The sequence below is a fragment of the Pteropus alecto genome, unplaced genomic scaffold (assembly GCF_000325575.1).
Source record: "Pteropus alecto unplaced genomic scaffold, ASM32557v1 scaffold22, whole genome shotgun sequence".
Lineage (NCBI taxonomy): Eukaryota > Metazoa > Chordata > Mammalia > Chiroptera > Pteropodidae > Pteropus > Pteropus alecto.
Window position 1 is genome coordinate 5,545,625 of NW_006434839.1, and position 17,896 is coordinate 5,563,520.

At 34.6% G+C, this 17,896-nt stretch overlaps 2 protein-coding genes across 6 annotated transcripts in view; both read right to left on the minus strand.

Moving 5' to 3' along the window:
- AGBL3 (ATP/GTP binding protein like 3) overlaps positions 1-11,576 on the minus strand; it is a 51,733-nt gene extending 40,157 nt beyond the window's left edge. Inside the window, exons 1-4 of the mRNA XM_025045900.1 lie at positions 9,547-11,576; positions 7,630-7,736; positions 6,625-6,685; positions 4,318-4,503 (exon numbers count right to left, since the gene is read on the minus strand). Of these exons, the coding sequence (XP_024901668.1) occupies positions 4,318-4,503; positions 6,625-6,685; positions 7,630-7,692 (310 nt within the window). The 5' untranslated portion in view covers positions 7,693-7,736; positions 9,547-11,576. The remainder of the gene's footprint in view (positions 1-4,317; positions 4,504-6,624; positions 6,686-7,629; positions 7,737-9,546) is intronic.
- A 3,576-nt stretch (positions 11,577-15,152) lies between these two features.
- CALD1 (caldesmon 1) overlaps positions 15,153-17,896 on the minus strand; it is a 168,037-nt gene continuing 165,293 nt past the window's right edge. For 4 of the 5 annotated variants that reach the window (XM_025045897.1, XM_015588348.2, XM_025045896.1 and 1 more), the window contains one exon: positions 15,153-17,493. In XM_025045897.1, the coding sequence (XP_024901665.1) occupies positions 17,485-17,493 (9 nt within the window). In that variant the 3' untranslated portion in view covers positions 15,153-17,484. The remainder of the gene's footprint in view (positions 17,494-17,896) is intronic. The other variant, XM_025045898.1, reaches the window with a different exon arrangement.

The window sequence follows — 17,896 nt, forward strand, 5'->3', positions numbered from 1 at the left end:
TTTAATTCTATAACTCCCCTTTTCTGTATAAATTTTAGAATAATCATGCCTTATCTATCAAAATAATCTTGATAGGAATAGCCTGGAACCCATCAATTTGGAGAACTGACAGCTTTACTATATTGAGTTTTCCAATCCACAAACATGGTATAATTCTTGATTTATGTAGATCTTCTTTGATCTCTTTCATTAGCATTATACACGTCTTATCCTTATTTTAAGCACACGTCTTATCCTTATTTTGTTAGATTTACACCTAAGTATTTATAATGGTAATGTTCTACATTGTGGTAGGAGTTTGGATTACACAGATGTATGCATTTGCTAAAATTCGTTGACCTACACATTTCATTGAACATAATATTTCGTTGAACATAAAATTTACCTCAAAAATAAAAAAGAATCATAAACAAAGATTACACTCTAGCTAATAATATGCTAACATGTTAGAGGTGAAATGTAAGGATGTCTGCAACTTACTTTGAAATAAATAAAAAACTGAGGTAGTAGATGGGTAGAGAGAGGAATGGATAGTTGGCTACATATGTGATAAATATGGCAAATAATTGATAATAAAAATCTAGCTGGTGAGTTTTGAGTGTCCCTGTACAATTCTTTCAACTTCTCTCTATATTTGAAATTTTTCATAATAAAAAATTAGGAAACAAGAAGTTAAATACAAAAATAAAGGTTAAATAAAAACCATCAAAATAAACTTAAATCTGATGTATAAAAAAATCATAAATTAATGAATTAGAAAACAATACAACAGAACTAATAAATATATTCAAACATTGATTATTTGAAGAAACTAACAAGATAAATCCCACTAACATAATCAGGGGAGAAGAAAATAAGAATGCAAAAAATACTTAACATAAAATATTACAACAGAGGGAAAAAAATCCCATATAGTCAAAGGAAAGTATAATAATTACAAGAGAATACTTTGACTAAATCTATGTACATGAATTAAAAATCCTTTATGAAAGCATTATTTTTCTAGGAAAATATAAATAACCAAAACTGTCCCTGGAATAGGTAGAAATCCTAAACAGAATTAACAAAGAAGAACAGAAGTTTTACAATAAAAATATTCTCTGTAGCTCTAAAACAACAATAATAAGTATATCCAGACTGTTTTAGGGGAAGTCTATCAAATTTTAAAAGAACTATTACAGTTTTATTCAAACTGTTTTAGAATATAAGGAAGAATTCTGAATAACATTTATACTAAAATCTAAAAAAGTACAAAAGCTAGAAAATTACAAATTTATCTTAGTTATGAACATTAAAGCAAAAATCTTTTATAAAATATCAGCAAACAGAATTTAGCAACACACAAAATACACAATGACTAACTGCAGTTTATTCCAATAATATACAGCTGGTTCTATATTAAGTAAGCTACCAGTATAATTCACTAAAGTAAAACACCAAATGAGAACATTATGATACTTTCCATAGATGTTAGAAAGGCATTTAATAAAATTTAGTAATTATTCCTGGTAAAGTTTCTTAATAATACAAGAATAAATAGATACTTCCTTAATAGGATCAAAAGCAAATTTATTTCAAATGATAAGCCAATTGTTTGCTTAAAGAGAAAACACTAACAGCATTCTCATTAAAATGAGGAAACCAGATGAATGTAAAATTATTAAGTATTTTTCTGAAAGTACAAATCAATTCAGTCAAGAAAAAGAAGTATGATGTATAGACATTAGAAATGAGATTTAATTACATCATTACTAGATGATACAATTGTATAACAAGCATATATACAACAACTTAAAAACTAGAAAAAGGTGGAAACTTTGAAAATTAATACACAAAACTTAACTTTACTCTACAAAACAAGTTAGAAAGTAATATGCAATAAAGATTCTATTTAAAATAAAAACAAAATAAGGCAACAAACGAACAAGACAAACACAGAGAGACTCATGGACACAGACAAGTTTAGTGTTTACCAGAGGGAAAGGGGAATGGGGGCAGGTAAGGGTAAAAGGAGTCAAATATATGGTGATGGAAGGAAATTTAACTTTTGGGTGTGAACACAGTGCAATATACATATGATGTTATTACTGAACTAAAACCTATATAATTTTCTTTACCAATGTCACCCCAATAAATTTAATAAAAAATAGCAACAAAATAAAATACCTAACAATAAAACTTAGAAAAGGTACAGGAAAAATTTTAAACTATACTAAGGGAGAATAAGGAGAACAAGAATAAATAGTGAGACATACCTTGTTCTTGGCTAGGAAGATGCAATATTGTAAAGATGTCACTCTTTCTTAATCTATAACTGTAATGTGATCACAATAAAGTTACCAGTATTAATTTTGGGACAACCAGGAAAGCTTATTTTAAATTCCATATAGAAATACAATAAGGCAAAAAGTAGCTAAGAAATTGGAAATTTTTTAAAAAATAAAAGGAATGAGGGGGAACTAAGTTTATCGCATATCAAAATTTATAGTTTTAAAGCTATAGCATTAAAGGTTTTTGAGCACCATGATGAAGACAGGTTAATGGAATAGAATTCAAAATTAGACCTAGGAGTTTACTAATAATTGTAGCATTTCCAATCAGCAGTCGAAAAATAATTTAATAATTTTGTTGGAACAACTGGTTAGACAGTTAACAGAAATGGACTGGGAGCTCATTTCTTGCATCAAAATGGATTGATGGAAAAAATTTAATCACAAAAAATACAACTTGAAAAGTGCTAAGAGAAACATGAGAATTTCAAAATCCAGAAGCCATAGCAAAGAGACAAAGTGATGACATAAAAATTAAAAATTTCTACTTGACAAAGATAAAAGGCAAATGACAACCAGAAAAAAATATGCAACATACATGATATAGTAAGCCAATCTCCTGAATAAATATATAGAGCACTTGCAAATCAAGAAGGAAATGAAAAGTACAACTAGCAACAAAATGGGCAAATATTTTTATCAGTTTACATAAAAAGTCAATAGATACACCTGTACGTCTTCTTTGGAAAAACATTTATTCAAGTTCTTGGGCCATTTTAAAATCTGGTTATTAGCTTTTTGGCTCTTGAGCTGTAGAAATTCCTTACATATTTTAGAGATTAACTTCTTATCAGATATATGGTGTGCAAATATTTTTCCCATTCCATTGGTTGCCTTTTCACTGTGTTGATTATTTTCTTTTCTGTGCATCAACTTTTTAGTTTGATGATGTCTCATTTCTTTATTTTTGCTTTTGTTGTAGGTGCTTTTGGTGTTATATCCATGATGTCATTGCCAAGAACAATGTCATTAGCTTTTCTCCTATGTTTTCTTTTAGGAGTTTTACAGTTTCAAGTCTTATGTTTAAGTCCTTAATCCATTCTGAATTGATTCTTTTTGTTTGCTGTAAGACAGGGGTCATCCAAGTTTATTCTTGTGCATGTGAATATCCAATTTTCTCAACAACATTTGTTGAAGAGACTATCCTTTATCCTTTCCCCATTGTGTATTCTTGGCAATCTTGTCAAAGATCAGTTGAGCATACATATGCGGATTTATTTCTGGGCTTTCTAGACTGTTCCATTACATATGCAGATTTATTTATTTCTAGACTGTTCCTGATACATATGCGGATTTATTTCTGGGCTTTCTAGACTGTTCCATTTCTTTTCCAAAAGTCCATCCTCATGCCAGTACCATACTGTTTTGATTACTGTAGCTGTGTAATATATTTTGAAGTCAGGAAATGTGATGCTTCTAGTTTTCCTCTTCCTTCTCAAGATTTGGTTATTTGTAGCCTTTTGTGGTTCCAGCTGAATTTTAGAGTTGTTTTCCTATTTCTGTAAAATACGTCATTAGGATTTTGACAGGGATTGCATTATCAGCATCACTGATCTTCAGGGAAATGTTAATCAACACCACAGTGAGATATCATCTCACACCTCTTGGGTGGCTATCATCAAAAACAAAAACAAAAACAAAAAACAAACCAAAAGAAAAATGTTGGCAAGGATGTAGAGAAATTGGAATTGAATTGAAATGTAAGAATAACTACACACCAGTTTCCAAAGACTTCATATAAAAAAAGAATGTAAAACATTTTGAATATATTTGGGTTAAATAAATATATTTTTGAAATCAATTTCACTTGTTTCTTTTTATCTTTTGAAATGTGGCTACTAGAAAATTTAAAATTATATATCTGTATCATTATATATTCCAACATTATATTTCTGTTGGAATAAACACCATGAGTCTCTTTATTAAAATCAAGGTTGGCAAAGTAAATTTACTAATGTTTGAGTCCCCAAAACTGCTAAGAACATACCAATATGCTGGACTTTTTCATCAATGACCTCACAGTGGTATGGCCACCGTGTTGGGCTCAGTGGACCAGAAGAAGAGACACCATATAAATCTCGTGGTTCACGAAGACGAGGCACCCATCTCCCTAGCTGATATTCCAATAGTATCTGTGTTGTCCGGGGGAAACATGGGTCACTAATGGGGTCAGCTGAAAAAAGATTCAAACACAATCATGAGTGATAAGAAGCAAAGCATGGAAGAGTATACCAAGTTGACACCATTAATTTGTGAATATTTGTGGATGCAATTATAAATACTTCATAACTCATGGCATTTTAAAAATAAAAGTACTAATTAAACTTTGTAATGACTGATCTTCACAGTAGCTAAAAACAATTGTTGACCTCAAATATTATTAATTTATGCTAAATTCGCATGGCTACTCCAAAAACATTTTGGATTTTGACAGGGATTGCATTTGTTTCTTGCAGTTTTCCTAGCAAACTGTTTATTGTTGAGTCATGTTAAAAACCACACTGAGGCAACTATTCATCTAATGGGTTAAATACACCTACTGACTATGTTTCCTCACCACCTACTAGAACCATCTTCTCAAAGGCTGACTGTGAACTCTCATTCACGACTTTTTCTCAGTTCTCATTCTAGGGCCACTGTGTGACATCACCCCAGGAACATAATTCACATAGAATATAATGGGGTTAGTGCAGAGGCCCCCTCTCTTTCAATGGGATAACTGGGACATCAATTAGATGTTGATAATCACCCCTCCTTAAGCTCGTTTCCTTTGTCTTTTAAGATGCTACCCATCCTGGTTTTCTCTCTACCTTTCACATACTTGATTACATTTGTCTCAGTGACTCCTCTCGCTCTTCCATCTCTAAAATGTGGCTTTTTACTCAGATTTAGTTCTTGGCTGTTTCTGTACAATAGCAGATAAAGCAACTGGAGTCAAACAAACAGTTCTACTCTACTACTTTGTTTCTATATGATTTTGGTTGGCCAATGTAGCCTCTTTGAACATAAATCTTACTATAGGTAAATAAGAAATGATATTACCTTCCTTTACTACTTCTCAGGGTTGTTATATAAATCCACTTATTTGACAATTATTAGGCATCTAGTGTTTCATTATGTGAATAAACCACATTTTTTGAATTTACAGTATGACTCAAAAATGGCAAGGCATTATTAGTGATTTATAAATTAAGGAACAAAATTAGATACATACCTCATACTATTTATAAATGTAAATTATAGAGAAATTAAATACCAAAATTCAAACAAGTGCATAAAAGTAAAGAAAACAGATAATTATATTAATAATCTTGGGATAGAGAAGGCCTTTGTAGCTTAAACAGATATAAAAACAAAGAGTCACAAGTGAATAATGATAAACTTAACATCAGAATAATTCTAAACAACGAAAGCAATGTAAACAAAGTTAACAAAGGATTACTATGAATGAGAAATTCATAACACAAGGGAAATAAGTAGACAAGCAAATGAAATAATTCTCAATTTCTTTAGCGATCAAGGAAATGTTAGTTAAAACAGTGAGTTACCTCCTTTTTTCCAACAGACTGGGAAATTTTAAAATTAAAAAAAGGCGGAAGGGAGAAGTCCACAAAATAGTACTACAAATATTCTGAGTATGGGTATAGATATGTGTACAAATAAGAAAAAAGTCTAGAAGGATAAAACCAAACTGAGAATAGTGGTTATGTCAAAAGTAAAGATTTTAAGATGGTGGTAAAAAAGACTAAGTAAATAAATGCCTTATCTTCAACTTCAAAATATCTGATAGATATGTGAATATTTGGAAGAAATACTTTAGTGTATATTTGAAAGTACAACTCTAAATTTGTATAAATTTGAAACTATACATCAAGATTCCCACATACATGTACATTTGCAAATGAATGACTATTAAGGAGACTCTTTATACAGGCACACTTCATTTAAATAATTTCCAAAACATTGCGTCCAGTATAACTCGAGTCATATTGTAAATGCGTTTAAAGACTGTTATTTAAAGAAATGCCAAGGTAAATTCTTATGTTAAGTCCTTTACAAAGTATTGACACTTGCACTTAGTTTTATTAAGTCAGGTTTAGCTAAAACAAACGTTAAGAGTTTGAACTCCAAAAGATTCTTACAAAAAATGAATACATTTCTCTTTTCTTATCCAACAACGGAATAATAATGCCCTATATTATTCACTATGACTTTTTTATAGTTTCCTCAGCTTCTTATTTTTCATCCACTTTTCATCATAAAGAGAAGGAAGAATATGTGAGTAAATTCAAACCTGTTAAAAGTGCACACTGGTGGAGATCTTCACTTACAAATTTCATGAAGGAATCTTCATCCTAAAACAAGAGTTTAAAAATATTTCTCTTTGAAAAATCAACAGTTTCCAAGGCCAGAAATTTTTTTAATATCTACTCTGTACTAAGAATTAAGGACATATCTTTAATCTATAATGAATGAAAAAAATAAAAGATTATTATGGACTATTAAAGCACCCAACACTTCAAATATCCTGAAAATTTTCATCTTTCAGTCTTCTTCTTCCACAGGGTAAGGTCATATTAATGACTGTAGAGAAAAAGTAAAGTTTAAAGATTCTTGGTAAACTTGGCAAAACCATTTAAATTAAGAATAACAAAAATTAACAAAAAGAAAAAAAAACACAGAAAACCATAGATTTGAAGTGTTCTACATCATTTTGCGGCACTTATTTGGGGACCTTAACTTACTAACATGATAATTTATACTTTACTAAAATGTGAATAAAATCTCTCATAAGTATGTATTAGAATTAGAAAAAATATTTTTAAATACTGCATTTTGTACCCCTCCCCCCTTTTCTACCAAGTTCTTTGTTACATCAGAGCCTCATTAAACCTATTATGGTGATACACTGTAGGTTTAGAATATATGAGGTTCCAGCATTATGATACATACTATAATGAACATGGTAGAATTAGTACACACAAGAAAATAAGTGGGCATGAATTAAAAAAACGAAACCCTAATAATGGTTTAATATACACATTTTAATAAAACTCAGAAGGATCTCACCCAATTTATTTTTTTTTCAGAAAAACTATCAGTATAGGTTCTCTTTTTAGATAAGGCATACAGCACACAGTAATATCTTCGTTTTCAAATTATTTTCCAACTTCAATGACAAGTAATTTAAATGTCCAATTGATTTTTTACATCTAATTGATTTTATAATATTTTTACTGAGAATCTATATTTTATAACACAAGTTTTATCTTAAGTAAGAAAGTTGAGAAAAACATACTGATTCATCTTCATCACTGATTGTTCTGTCTGAATAGTCTTCTTTTTCTGAGTCTTCTGACATTTCTTTAGTATTTGGCTTGAAATTTCTTTTATTATGTAGGTAGGCTGTAAAACAATTTATAAAGAACTTATTTGACAGTTTTCTCTTTAAATTGAAAGTGTTTATTAGATTAGATGAGTACCTAAAACTATATTCGATTGTGTTTAATTAGCAACAGCCTTCTCTAAAAACTAAGTTAATTAGGTCATAGCTAAATAAACCTTCAATTCCAAAGAGTTGAAGAAATTTTCCATTTCTATAAGAGACCAAATCACAATAAAATATAAATCAAGTAAACAGTTTAATCGAAAAAGAATCTCCAGGGTACGCAGCCAAATCGTTTACACCCTATATTTACAATTAAATACCACAGAGCGATAGCAAGTTCAGAATAATCCTGAGGCATTAAAAATATCACGAATCAAAGAAAAATTACTGTTCCTTATTCGGGCAGTGAAAATGTAGCAAGAGAATTTTTTCTGCTTAATTTTCAATTGGTAAGTAGTTCAAATGCCTACAACAGATTTTTTTTCTCTATATTTTGGTTAATATTCTTTAAATACTGTCTCTGTTCTAACATTCAATTATATTTGTCTTACTGAAATTTCAGTAGCTTTCAGAAGGTTGTATTGGCAACGACCATTTTCTCTCCCATGCAAGTGTCCTCCTAAGTGGTCATTATTAAGGCCGTGGAATAACAGAAATTCCTTGTTAAGATTCTCTTATTTTTGAAAGGCCAAAGGATCTGACCAATTTCGAATCTAATGGTTTAAGCTCCTCTCCACGAAAAGCCTGTTCAGGAAAAAGAGTGCATAGAAGACAGTCCAAGCTCGATAGCCAGTAACTACAAATGCAACAGAGAAGTCTGCCTTATTAAGACCTTCGGTACTAACAGACTTAAGTTTCAGCCTGGGGATCACAATTCCAAATCTGAGAAACTGGATTGGCACAAATCTCGATTCTATTTTTTTTCACCCAAGCATGTGAGGCACACACCAGTGCTAGAGAGTACGTACCAGGGTCCCAAGGTCTGGGTGGTTCTTACTAAATGCTATTCTTGTTAATCGTTAAAATGTAGGCACAGTATTTTGCAGGTGTAGCTGTAACCTGATGAGCTTGATGAGAACTCGGCCAGATAAGTTTAGCCAACAGCAAAGAAGTCGACATATAATTAATTAATCAAAGAGTGTATACAAGCAATGGCTAAACCACCCTTTAGTGAGCCAGAGCTTTGGATGTGAATCTTCCACTTTACTTGCTGCAATTAAGTAAAATTACCTAGCGACAATCGCTTCTAGTTCTTGAATAGAACACCCCAAGCAGCAACCCCCTGAGTTGGGTACCAACTGGCAGACTTGCTATAACCCGAGCTTCAGGAAAGACAGACAGACACAGACAGGCCGACCGCGCGCGCACGCACGCGCACACAGTGATCTAAGGGGCGCTCCGAGTGTATCTTCCACAGCTGAAGCAGAGGAAGCAAAAGCAGGTGAACCTAGGCAGGTCCGCTGACTTTCTTAGTAGGAAGAACGATTAAGCCACGATTCGTGCCATCAAAATGTTCCTCCCACGCTCACGACTGGATGTGGCAGTGTGGGCAAGAGCTCATTTTCCGGGGCGGGGTCCGTCCACGCGCACTCGTTTCCCGCAGGAAGCGCCCGGCCCGTGATTTCCTTTCCTTCAGAAGCGGGGACTTCACTGTCCCGCCTCGGCTGGCCTCTCGTCCCCGCCCAACCCCCGCCCCGAGTCGTCCGGCCAGGGCAGTTGTCCCTTCGATGAGGGAAGCGACCCGAGGTAACTACGGTGGTTTAACAGCCACAGCCACGCCCTTCACCCAGAGGCAGGGCCGCTCGTTACCAGAGCAACGGGACCAACCTCGCGAGACTTCGGCAGCCCTCGGGAATCACCAAACGACCTGCAGGGAGGGAAGGACCCTCTGTGGGATTTCGGCTAGAGAAAGGAAGACCCCGGAGGATGACGGGAGCTAGGGGCGGAGAGAATCCTGAGCTGGGCGAGAGTGGCTCTCGGGGCTAGGGCTGGCGAGGGAATTTAGGAGTGAAGACGGGACAGTAATTTTTGTCCTTAGGTTCTGCACGAAGGTTGTTTGCCGTGACCCTTCTCCGTCGTGGAGGAGGCAGTGAGAACATCCTGGTTAAGACGGGTGTTAGTTGGTTTTTATTTGTACCCCACACTGAGTTAGTTGCATGCTGCACTATTGTGTGACTGATCTTTATTCGATTCGGAAATGAAATTTTTCTCTTTATTAAACATACTTGATAGAGGAGTCATAGATATCCTAGGGTGAGCTCTCAAGATTCTTATCAGCTCAGAGATTCTTTAAATACAGTAATCGTTAGGTAACATGGAACACTTGTCTTGTGCGGCACTATGCAAATCACTTTGCATGTATTATCTAATTAAATATGATCTTCCCATAACAGACTTAGACATTACTCTTGTACGTCCCATCTTGACTCCCCACCCCGATCTTTAGCTCTGGTGAATAATTGAATGTATTTGGAACAGTTTTTCCACTGTAACTGAAAAAATGTCTCTAGATGCTTGATGCCCACGTGGGGTGTTACAACATGTCATGAGATTTTTAATATTGTAGAAATGGAGATAATGGACTGTAGCAACTTTGAAAGAAAGGACAAAGCAATTTGGTTTAAGCATAGAAATAGGTTAATATCCTCTCTTCAAATTTTGTAAGTTCCTGAAAAATAACAGGTTTTTTTTTTTTTTCGAGGTCAGCAATTTAGAAATTTGGACCTTCCAGAAGAAGACATAGAGCATATATTAGATCAAACTCTTTTAACAAATAGTTAACCTTTTATAGTTGTAACTTCTTTTCTGTCATGCATGTATCACTAAAGGTGACATGCACAGAGAATTTTTGTATATTGAATCCATTTTTTTTGTTGGATTTTAGGGTCATGATTGCGAGCCATAGGATGTCATGTACAAGGTGAAGCTGCAAGAAACAATACAACCAGGTTACACAAGAAATTAATGACAGAGTTGAGACTTAAGTCTCATGATATTTAATTCAAATATTTACATGATCACATTACATGATTCCTTATATAGCCAATTTCTACATTTGGGAAGGCAACTTTAGCCCTGCAACAACTGTTCCTCCTCCAACTTTTTTTGTGAATTTATTTGTTGCAAACCTGCAGTATAAAATATAATAAAAGTAGAGTAAGAAAGGAGGGAAAAAAACAAAACAATACTCCAAAAGGCACAATTACCAGTGTGGGAATCAGGAAGAAAGTTCACTTTGGCAACACGGCAAATGTAAGTTGCATTAGGGTTATAATTTATTTTGTGTGATTATATCATTTTGAATTTGTTGAACAGAGACTTAAATGAGAACATGAAGTGACCAGGGTAGAGTTCTTTATGACATCACAAGTTATTGGTTACGTGACAGGAGAAGTCTTGTCACAATTTGGTTGAGGAAGCCATACTAGGTCCTGGGAGCCCTGGAGTCATCCTTCTAGTACTCGTCTTGGTCTTTCTCAGACTTTCTGAGTCTAGGATGTCCCGGCATAGGACCACACCTCTCAAACTGTTTTTAAGCTCAAATCTTGAGATCCGTCCCAGTCAGTCAGCTTATCAAAACTCAGCCCAAGAATTATCTCCATAGTGAAGCCTTTCCTAATTCCTCTATCACTGGTAGAATCAGTTTGTATTATTAGTTTATAGAATTTGTCTAAATTGGGGACAATAGTGAAGCATCATTCTCCTAAACACTTGGAAATGAGGTAGGAAGAATGCCCCCTGCTTGCTCAGCAAAAATTGGGTGGTATAAATCACCTCAAAAGAGAGAGACCAGTTCCCAGGCTCAATGTGAAGTCTCATGACAAAAAACATGAAATAGTCTCCACAACCTTCCCCCACCCCCTCGCCTGCCACCACTACCCCAAACTGCTTCTGAGTTGTGCAACAGTGAAATCCCCTTTTCCATGGAGGACACATTTCTGTAACTTGGGTTTTGGTATTTAAGATTTCATTCTGGAATTTTGTATTAAGAACATTTTAAAATTCACTTTCAAACTCAAAACCTTCCTCATCTACTCTTCCTTGTCGGTGGCAGTTCCTCATTGTGTGAGGATGAGCAGGGACTGGGGAGGAAAAGGGCAAAATATCTCCTTAACTGAGATATTTGAGTCGAAGCCTACAAGGTCGGTCTCAAGTGCTGTTCTTGCTTTTTGTGGTTTTCATGAGGAGGGTGGTGGCTCCAAGCTGGCCCTGATAAGTGGTTCTCTTCAAGGCATGCTCTTATACAATAACATTCTCTGGTGAGAGATTGAGGGGACTGGAAGTTAGGAATGTGGGCTCAGGAGCCAACAGCCTGGGGTCAAATATTCTGCCACTTAACCCATTTCCCATTTGCCCTGAGAATACTCTGTGGCGCTTGTGGCTGCAGCGTTTAGATAACTTGCTGATTACAGTCCTAACCTCACTCCCAAAGTTTGCCACCAAATATCTTGCTTTTATTATTATTTTCGCATCGCTCTAGTATATATCGATTGTCTTTGGAAACACATGACATCATTCTATTTTTAGCATTCTGTTTTTAATAGCGGTATTTCCATTTACAAAATATAGTAATTCTCGATCTCTGAAAATGGCAAATCCTAGAAAATGTGGCATTTGTATGCATGATGTTAAATTAATGCTGGCAGCGAGCTGCATTTTTTTTTTCTAAATGGGAAAAGGATTAATAGCCGTTTGACCTTGAGCAATCTTTTTAACTTCTCTATGCTTTAACTTATTTACATGTAAAGTGGGAATAACACGGTAGTACCTATCACGTAGGGTTGTTGTGAGGATTAAGTGAGTGAATAACATATGAAATGCCTGGAACTTGCTGAGGGCCCAATAAATGTCAGCTTTCATTACCTTGACCAGCTCACTTCCAATTGGTGGTAATGACACCATATCCCTCTGATATTTGGGCGTCTACTCAACCGTGCTGCAGTGACTCCTGTATTCCTATAGAGTGTCACTAATGATGTAGGTTTAAAACTAGCTAAGGAAGTAATCTTGTGTTCTACATGATTGTAGTTCTTTTGCACAATTTTTATATTAGTACCTTCGGTAAGAGATTATTGAATGAATTTTATTATTATTTTTTAATCTAGGTAGAAATGACCGCTTGAGACTTCTAAAATCTATTTTCATGACACTTATTTATTTATTTTTTTTGGAAAATTATATTTCAAGATAACAAAAGCTGACATCACTAAAAGCATGCTTTGGCAAAACTCTGCTATTAAATCTGTATTTGAGTAAAGAGGCCAACATTCTTTATGGAGCTGAGGTTCAGGGCTGGGTTGATACAGGAATTATAAATCTGGTAACGAAAATGTCATAAAACAAATGAACCTGTCAGAACTCTTTAAGAACTCTACAGAAATTGACAGCAGTACATCTAGCAGTTTATATATCGGGTTGGTCAGGAAGTCATCACCTCATCACTTACCAAGCACCATTATGTGTAGAGCCCTGGGTATACCTCTGGGGGCATATTGATAAGGCAAATATTTTTTTTCTCTTATTACCCCATGCTGAAGCGTTCTGCCCTCCCTCTAAACACTGAATTATGTAGTACATAATTCTTTGACAATTATGTACCAAAGCCTTGTGATATTTTATCTCTAAATTCTTGAATTGTTACTCAATATTTTGTAACTTTTCACGTCTATCATTTATCATTTACCTCCCCACTAGAATAATGTCCTTGTTCCCCAGAGTGAAGGCAGGCAGCGATCTGAATGAAGACCAGATTCTTTCAAGCTCATCCTTACTTTCAGGAGGCAGCTCTTTGGAGACCTGTAATCTGGAAGTGGTTTAACAAATCCTCATCCCTGACGCTTAGAAGATTCTTTTGTTCTCCAGCCCCCTTGGGTTGCCAAAAGTCTAGCCCAGTTTCTCAGCTGCCTCTTGTAGATCAGCATATGGTCCGAAGCAGAATTCCCAGCATAAAGGCAAGAGAGAAAAAGCAACTTCGAATAGGTAGCACTTAACTAGAATGCTATTTAAATGTGAAAATATCAATAATTACATTAAATATAAAAGGACTAAATAGTCCAGTTAAAACTTGAAGATGATCAGACTGGATCAACACTCAACCCAAACCATATGATTTTCAAAGACATGCATCTAAAACTAAAGGATATACAACGGTTGAAAGTAAAGGGGTAGAAAAAGTTACATCATGCATTGTAGCAATATTAAGAGTAGAAAAAAAACTTCAAGGCAAAAATCTTTGCTACACATAGATATTCACTTCATAATGATAAACTAATTCACAGGGAAGACATAGTTCTAGATTTGTATATGCACTTAAAATATGGAAAACAAAAGTAATAGAATTACAAGGAGAAACAGACAAATCCATAATCATAGTGGGAGAGCTTCACTTTTTTCCTCAATAACAGAACAAAAGCACACACAAAAAAATCAGGACATAGAGTGTTTGAACAACATGATTAATAAGCTTGACACAAATAGACACGGCACTCAAATCGAGACCTTCTTTCTTCTGTAGAACACATATTTAGGATTGCGAGATCTTTTTTCCTTATCCGTTCTTCCATTGGAGACCGCGTGCAAGCGAGGATAGGAAAATCCCTCTAATACACCCCTCTATATCACACAAGAGACTATAATATCTTATACCCTGACCATGCACACTGTAAAATTAATTTTCATCCATCCCTCATCCTGTCAGCTTGGTACTAGTACTACACATTATATTCTTTTCATTTTGTGAACTGACTTCGAAGACAACGATCTTATTGTCTAAACTTATTTCCATTTCCCTTTTTGTTAGGACATAGTAGTAAAAAGTACTAAATATATTTTACGTTACAGTAACTTAGTTAATTCTTTTAATCATATGGGCAGGATTTAGGGGACTGTCAGAAGCTCTGGACTCAGAATTTAAAACCTTTATGAGAAGAACCTCAGATTTCAGGACAAATAGTGCTACCTAAAAATGCTAAATTACAATGAAGAAACATCTTGGGATATAAATGTAATCGTCCGTGCCTTGCCAATAGTGAGCATTCTTCAAATGAATGGTATATGTTAAATGAGCACTGCCTTTGGGGAAACAGTACTGTGCCATCTCAGGATCAAAGAAGGTGCTATTTGACAGCACTGGGAATGAGAAGGAGGATAGAGGAATATTTGATAATTTGTTGAAAAAGAAATTTTAAAATCTCTCTTTTCAACCTGTTCTGTACATGTTTGGTCAGTTGTCTATACCAGAGTAATTTTCAGTATTTTGTTAGAAAATGGCCTGTAATTAGAAGTTTTTAAAAAATATAAAATGGCTTTTTTTTTTTTTAAAGAGCGAAACCAAGTCTTAATCGGAAATAGACATTTTGCTATGCCATCATCTATATTACAACAAAAATAACTCTCGTAATCCATACAGTACATAAAGATAAGTGAGGCAAAGGTGTTTGGAGGAATTCCATTTATTGTGGATGCTTTTTCACAATACATATTTATTGCAGCGATCAATTATCAGTGACAAATATCAAGTGTTTATAAAATTTTTAGGAATGGCAGATTCACAGAACATGCTAGTCACTTTGCAGCTTTACCTCTTAAAGATAACAAAGAGCGTTGTAATCAAACAGGTAAACAAAGAATTTGTTTTTCAAAAGATTAAATCCAAACTAAACAAAATTCTACCCTAAAATTTATTCCATCCAAATATTGGAATAAAAGTCAGGATCGACATATTCTCTTCTCAACTTTAGATTTTCTAGAAAAACATATATAATAGTGATCAGGCGAAGCTCTTGTTCAAAAGTACAACAAAGCAATGTTACATCGCCATGGGCCTTAATTCAAACTTTGATCTGTTTCATCCCAATGATGGGAGTCAATGCTAAATCAGGCACTACTTGTGGATTATAGTTCATCTTATCACAGACTCATATCTACTCTGTCTTGGGCAGATGATTTGTGCAGTCTAGGCGGCTTTCCTTGCTTTGTCCCAGGTGCGCTAAAAGCTAGAGAATTCAATTACTCTTTACTAATTTTTGAGGAAGATAGACTTTGTCAGGCAGTGGTCACTCTTCATGCCAGCACTGCCCTGGCTAGCTCTTCCAAAAAAGAGCTAGAAAAGAGTCATTTGGGAGGTTCCCTCATTGTGGTAGGAATTGAGACTAGGACCATTTTGGTTAAGTCAAATGAGGTATAAGTTTATAGAACTACCCTATATATCTCTATGCTAGAACATATTTCCAAGACACTGGAGTACTCTTATCATCTATTGGGAAGAACAGATGGACACGTATAAGCTAAAATAAGATCTGATATCTGGATTGTGTAAAAATGATGAGTTGGTGAAGACTCTTGGGGAAAAAGATAAAACTAATAAAAGTTATATATACTTCTTCAAAGTTCGACACATTATCAACTTATGATAAGTACCAATGACTAATAATATAAGTAGAAAAGTTTAATTTAAAAATTGGTTCAGTATATTAAAGATGGAAGTATTGTCATGACTTCTAAACAGTGGGTTTTGCTTACTTTTCTTCCCTGCTTCTAGACATTAGCCAAAGTTGGTCTTTGTATACCTGTCCATGGAATTTCAGTCTGCACAATCTTGTCACTAAAATTCTTGTCTTTAAATTTGAAAAAAGGAAGAGACCTCAGGTATCATTTAGGCCAACCTATTGTGAACTCGCTTATTAACAGAATAAAGTTTTGGGCAAGCTTTGAGTTTGATCCAGATGGTAGATTTAGTAAAATTCACATTGGCCTTCAAGATTGCCTTTAATTATAAGCTAAATATTATGTTTCATAGAAAATGTTGATTCTATAAACTGACATTTTGATATTTCTAATCTCTCTTTTTCCTTATAGGTCATCTATCGGGCATCGAAAACATATCGATACCTATTCTGCCATGTCTCCATTGGCAAATATGAAATATTAATAGAATATTGTGATTTGTAATTTTTAAAAAGCTGTGATATTGTCTAGTTACAAGGACATACTGCTAAATACAATAGTCTAGCACATGAAAAAGCTTTCTACCATTAGTGTGTTTGTATATGTGTATGCACATACATATATGATCAGGTCATCTAAAATGTGGTTCACTATCACTACCAAAGAAATCCACAAAGCAACCAACCTAAATAAATCAGTACCCCTGTCAGCTAAAATCCTTATCCGATTTAGATATTCATCAGCATGAAAAAAGTAATACCTTAACAATACATTTTTTTTAAAAAGACAATCATCATTATAGTATCTCAAATCTGAAATGAATTAGTTTCAGAAAGTGTTACAATTGCCTACTAAGATAATTTCTTCCATGCTTTAAAGTGCAGAAACAACATGACTTTTGTATTTAAAATTAAAAAAAAAACCCAAAACCCACTACGGTTCATTTTTCTGGATACTGCACACATTCCTCAGGCAATTTTCAACTTGAATCTCCTTTTGTTTGACTTCCAATGTGGTTGGTATCACTGTTCACACACAGTTCTGATGATCAGTAGAAAAGTCTCTATTTCACAGCATGGGTTTCGTTAGAAACAGGCTCCTGTGCAAAGGCAGTACTTTTACCATGAACATCTCTAGACTGTGATTATTAAATATGGTGATAATATACATAGGTTTACCGGGATAATGGAAAATAAAACAAAAGGAAATGAACCCAATTTAGTAAATCAACATAAATATAAAACAGAGCACATTAACCCTCTTCAGCTGAGCTGGTCCAGCATCTTGAGTGGCTACTCTGGGGTTCTTTCTTCAACTGTCTCAGACCTGCTAAGAGAAGAGAGCTTTGAATCAGCAGGCCACGGTGCTCCAGCCAGCCGTTTTGTGTCAGAAGAAAAAAAAAAAAAGAATTATAATATGACAGGGATAAATATTTATGAAAGGGAGGGTTATTGCGGCGTTCTACTCAAATATGCTCCTCTTCTTTTAGTCTATGTTCTCTCGTTGATTTTTTTCCCTTTCCTTTCTTTCTATGGCGTTCTACTCACATATGCTCCTCTTCTTTCAGTCTATGTTCTCTCGTTGATTTTTTTCCTTTTCCTTTCTTTCTTACTTCCTTTCTCTCTCCTCCTCCCCTTCCCTCCCTTCCCTTCCTTCCTCCCTTCCCCTCCCTTCCTCCCTCCCTTCCTTCCTTCCTTCCTTCCTTCCTTCCTTCCTTCCTTCCTTCCTTCCT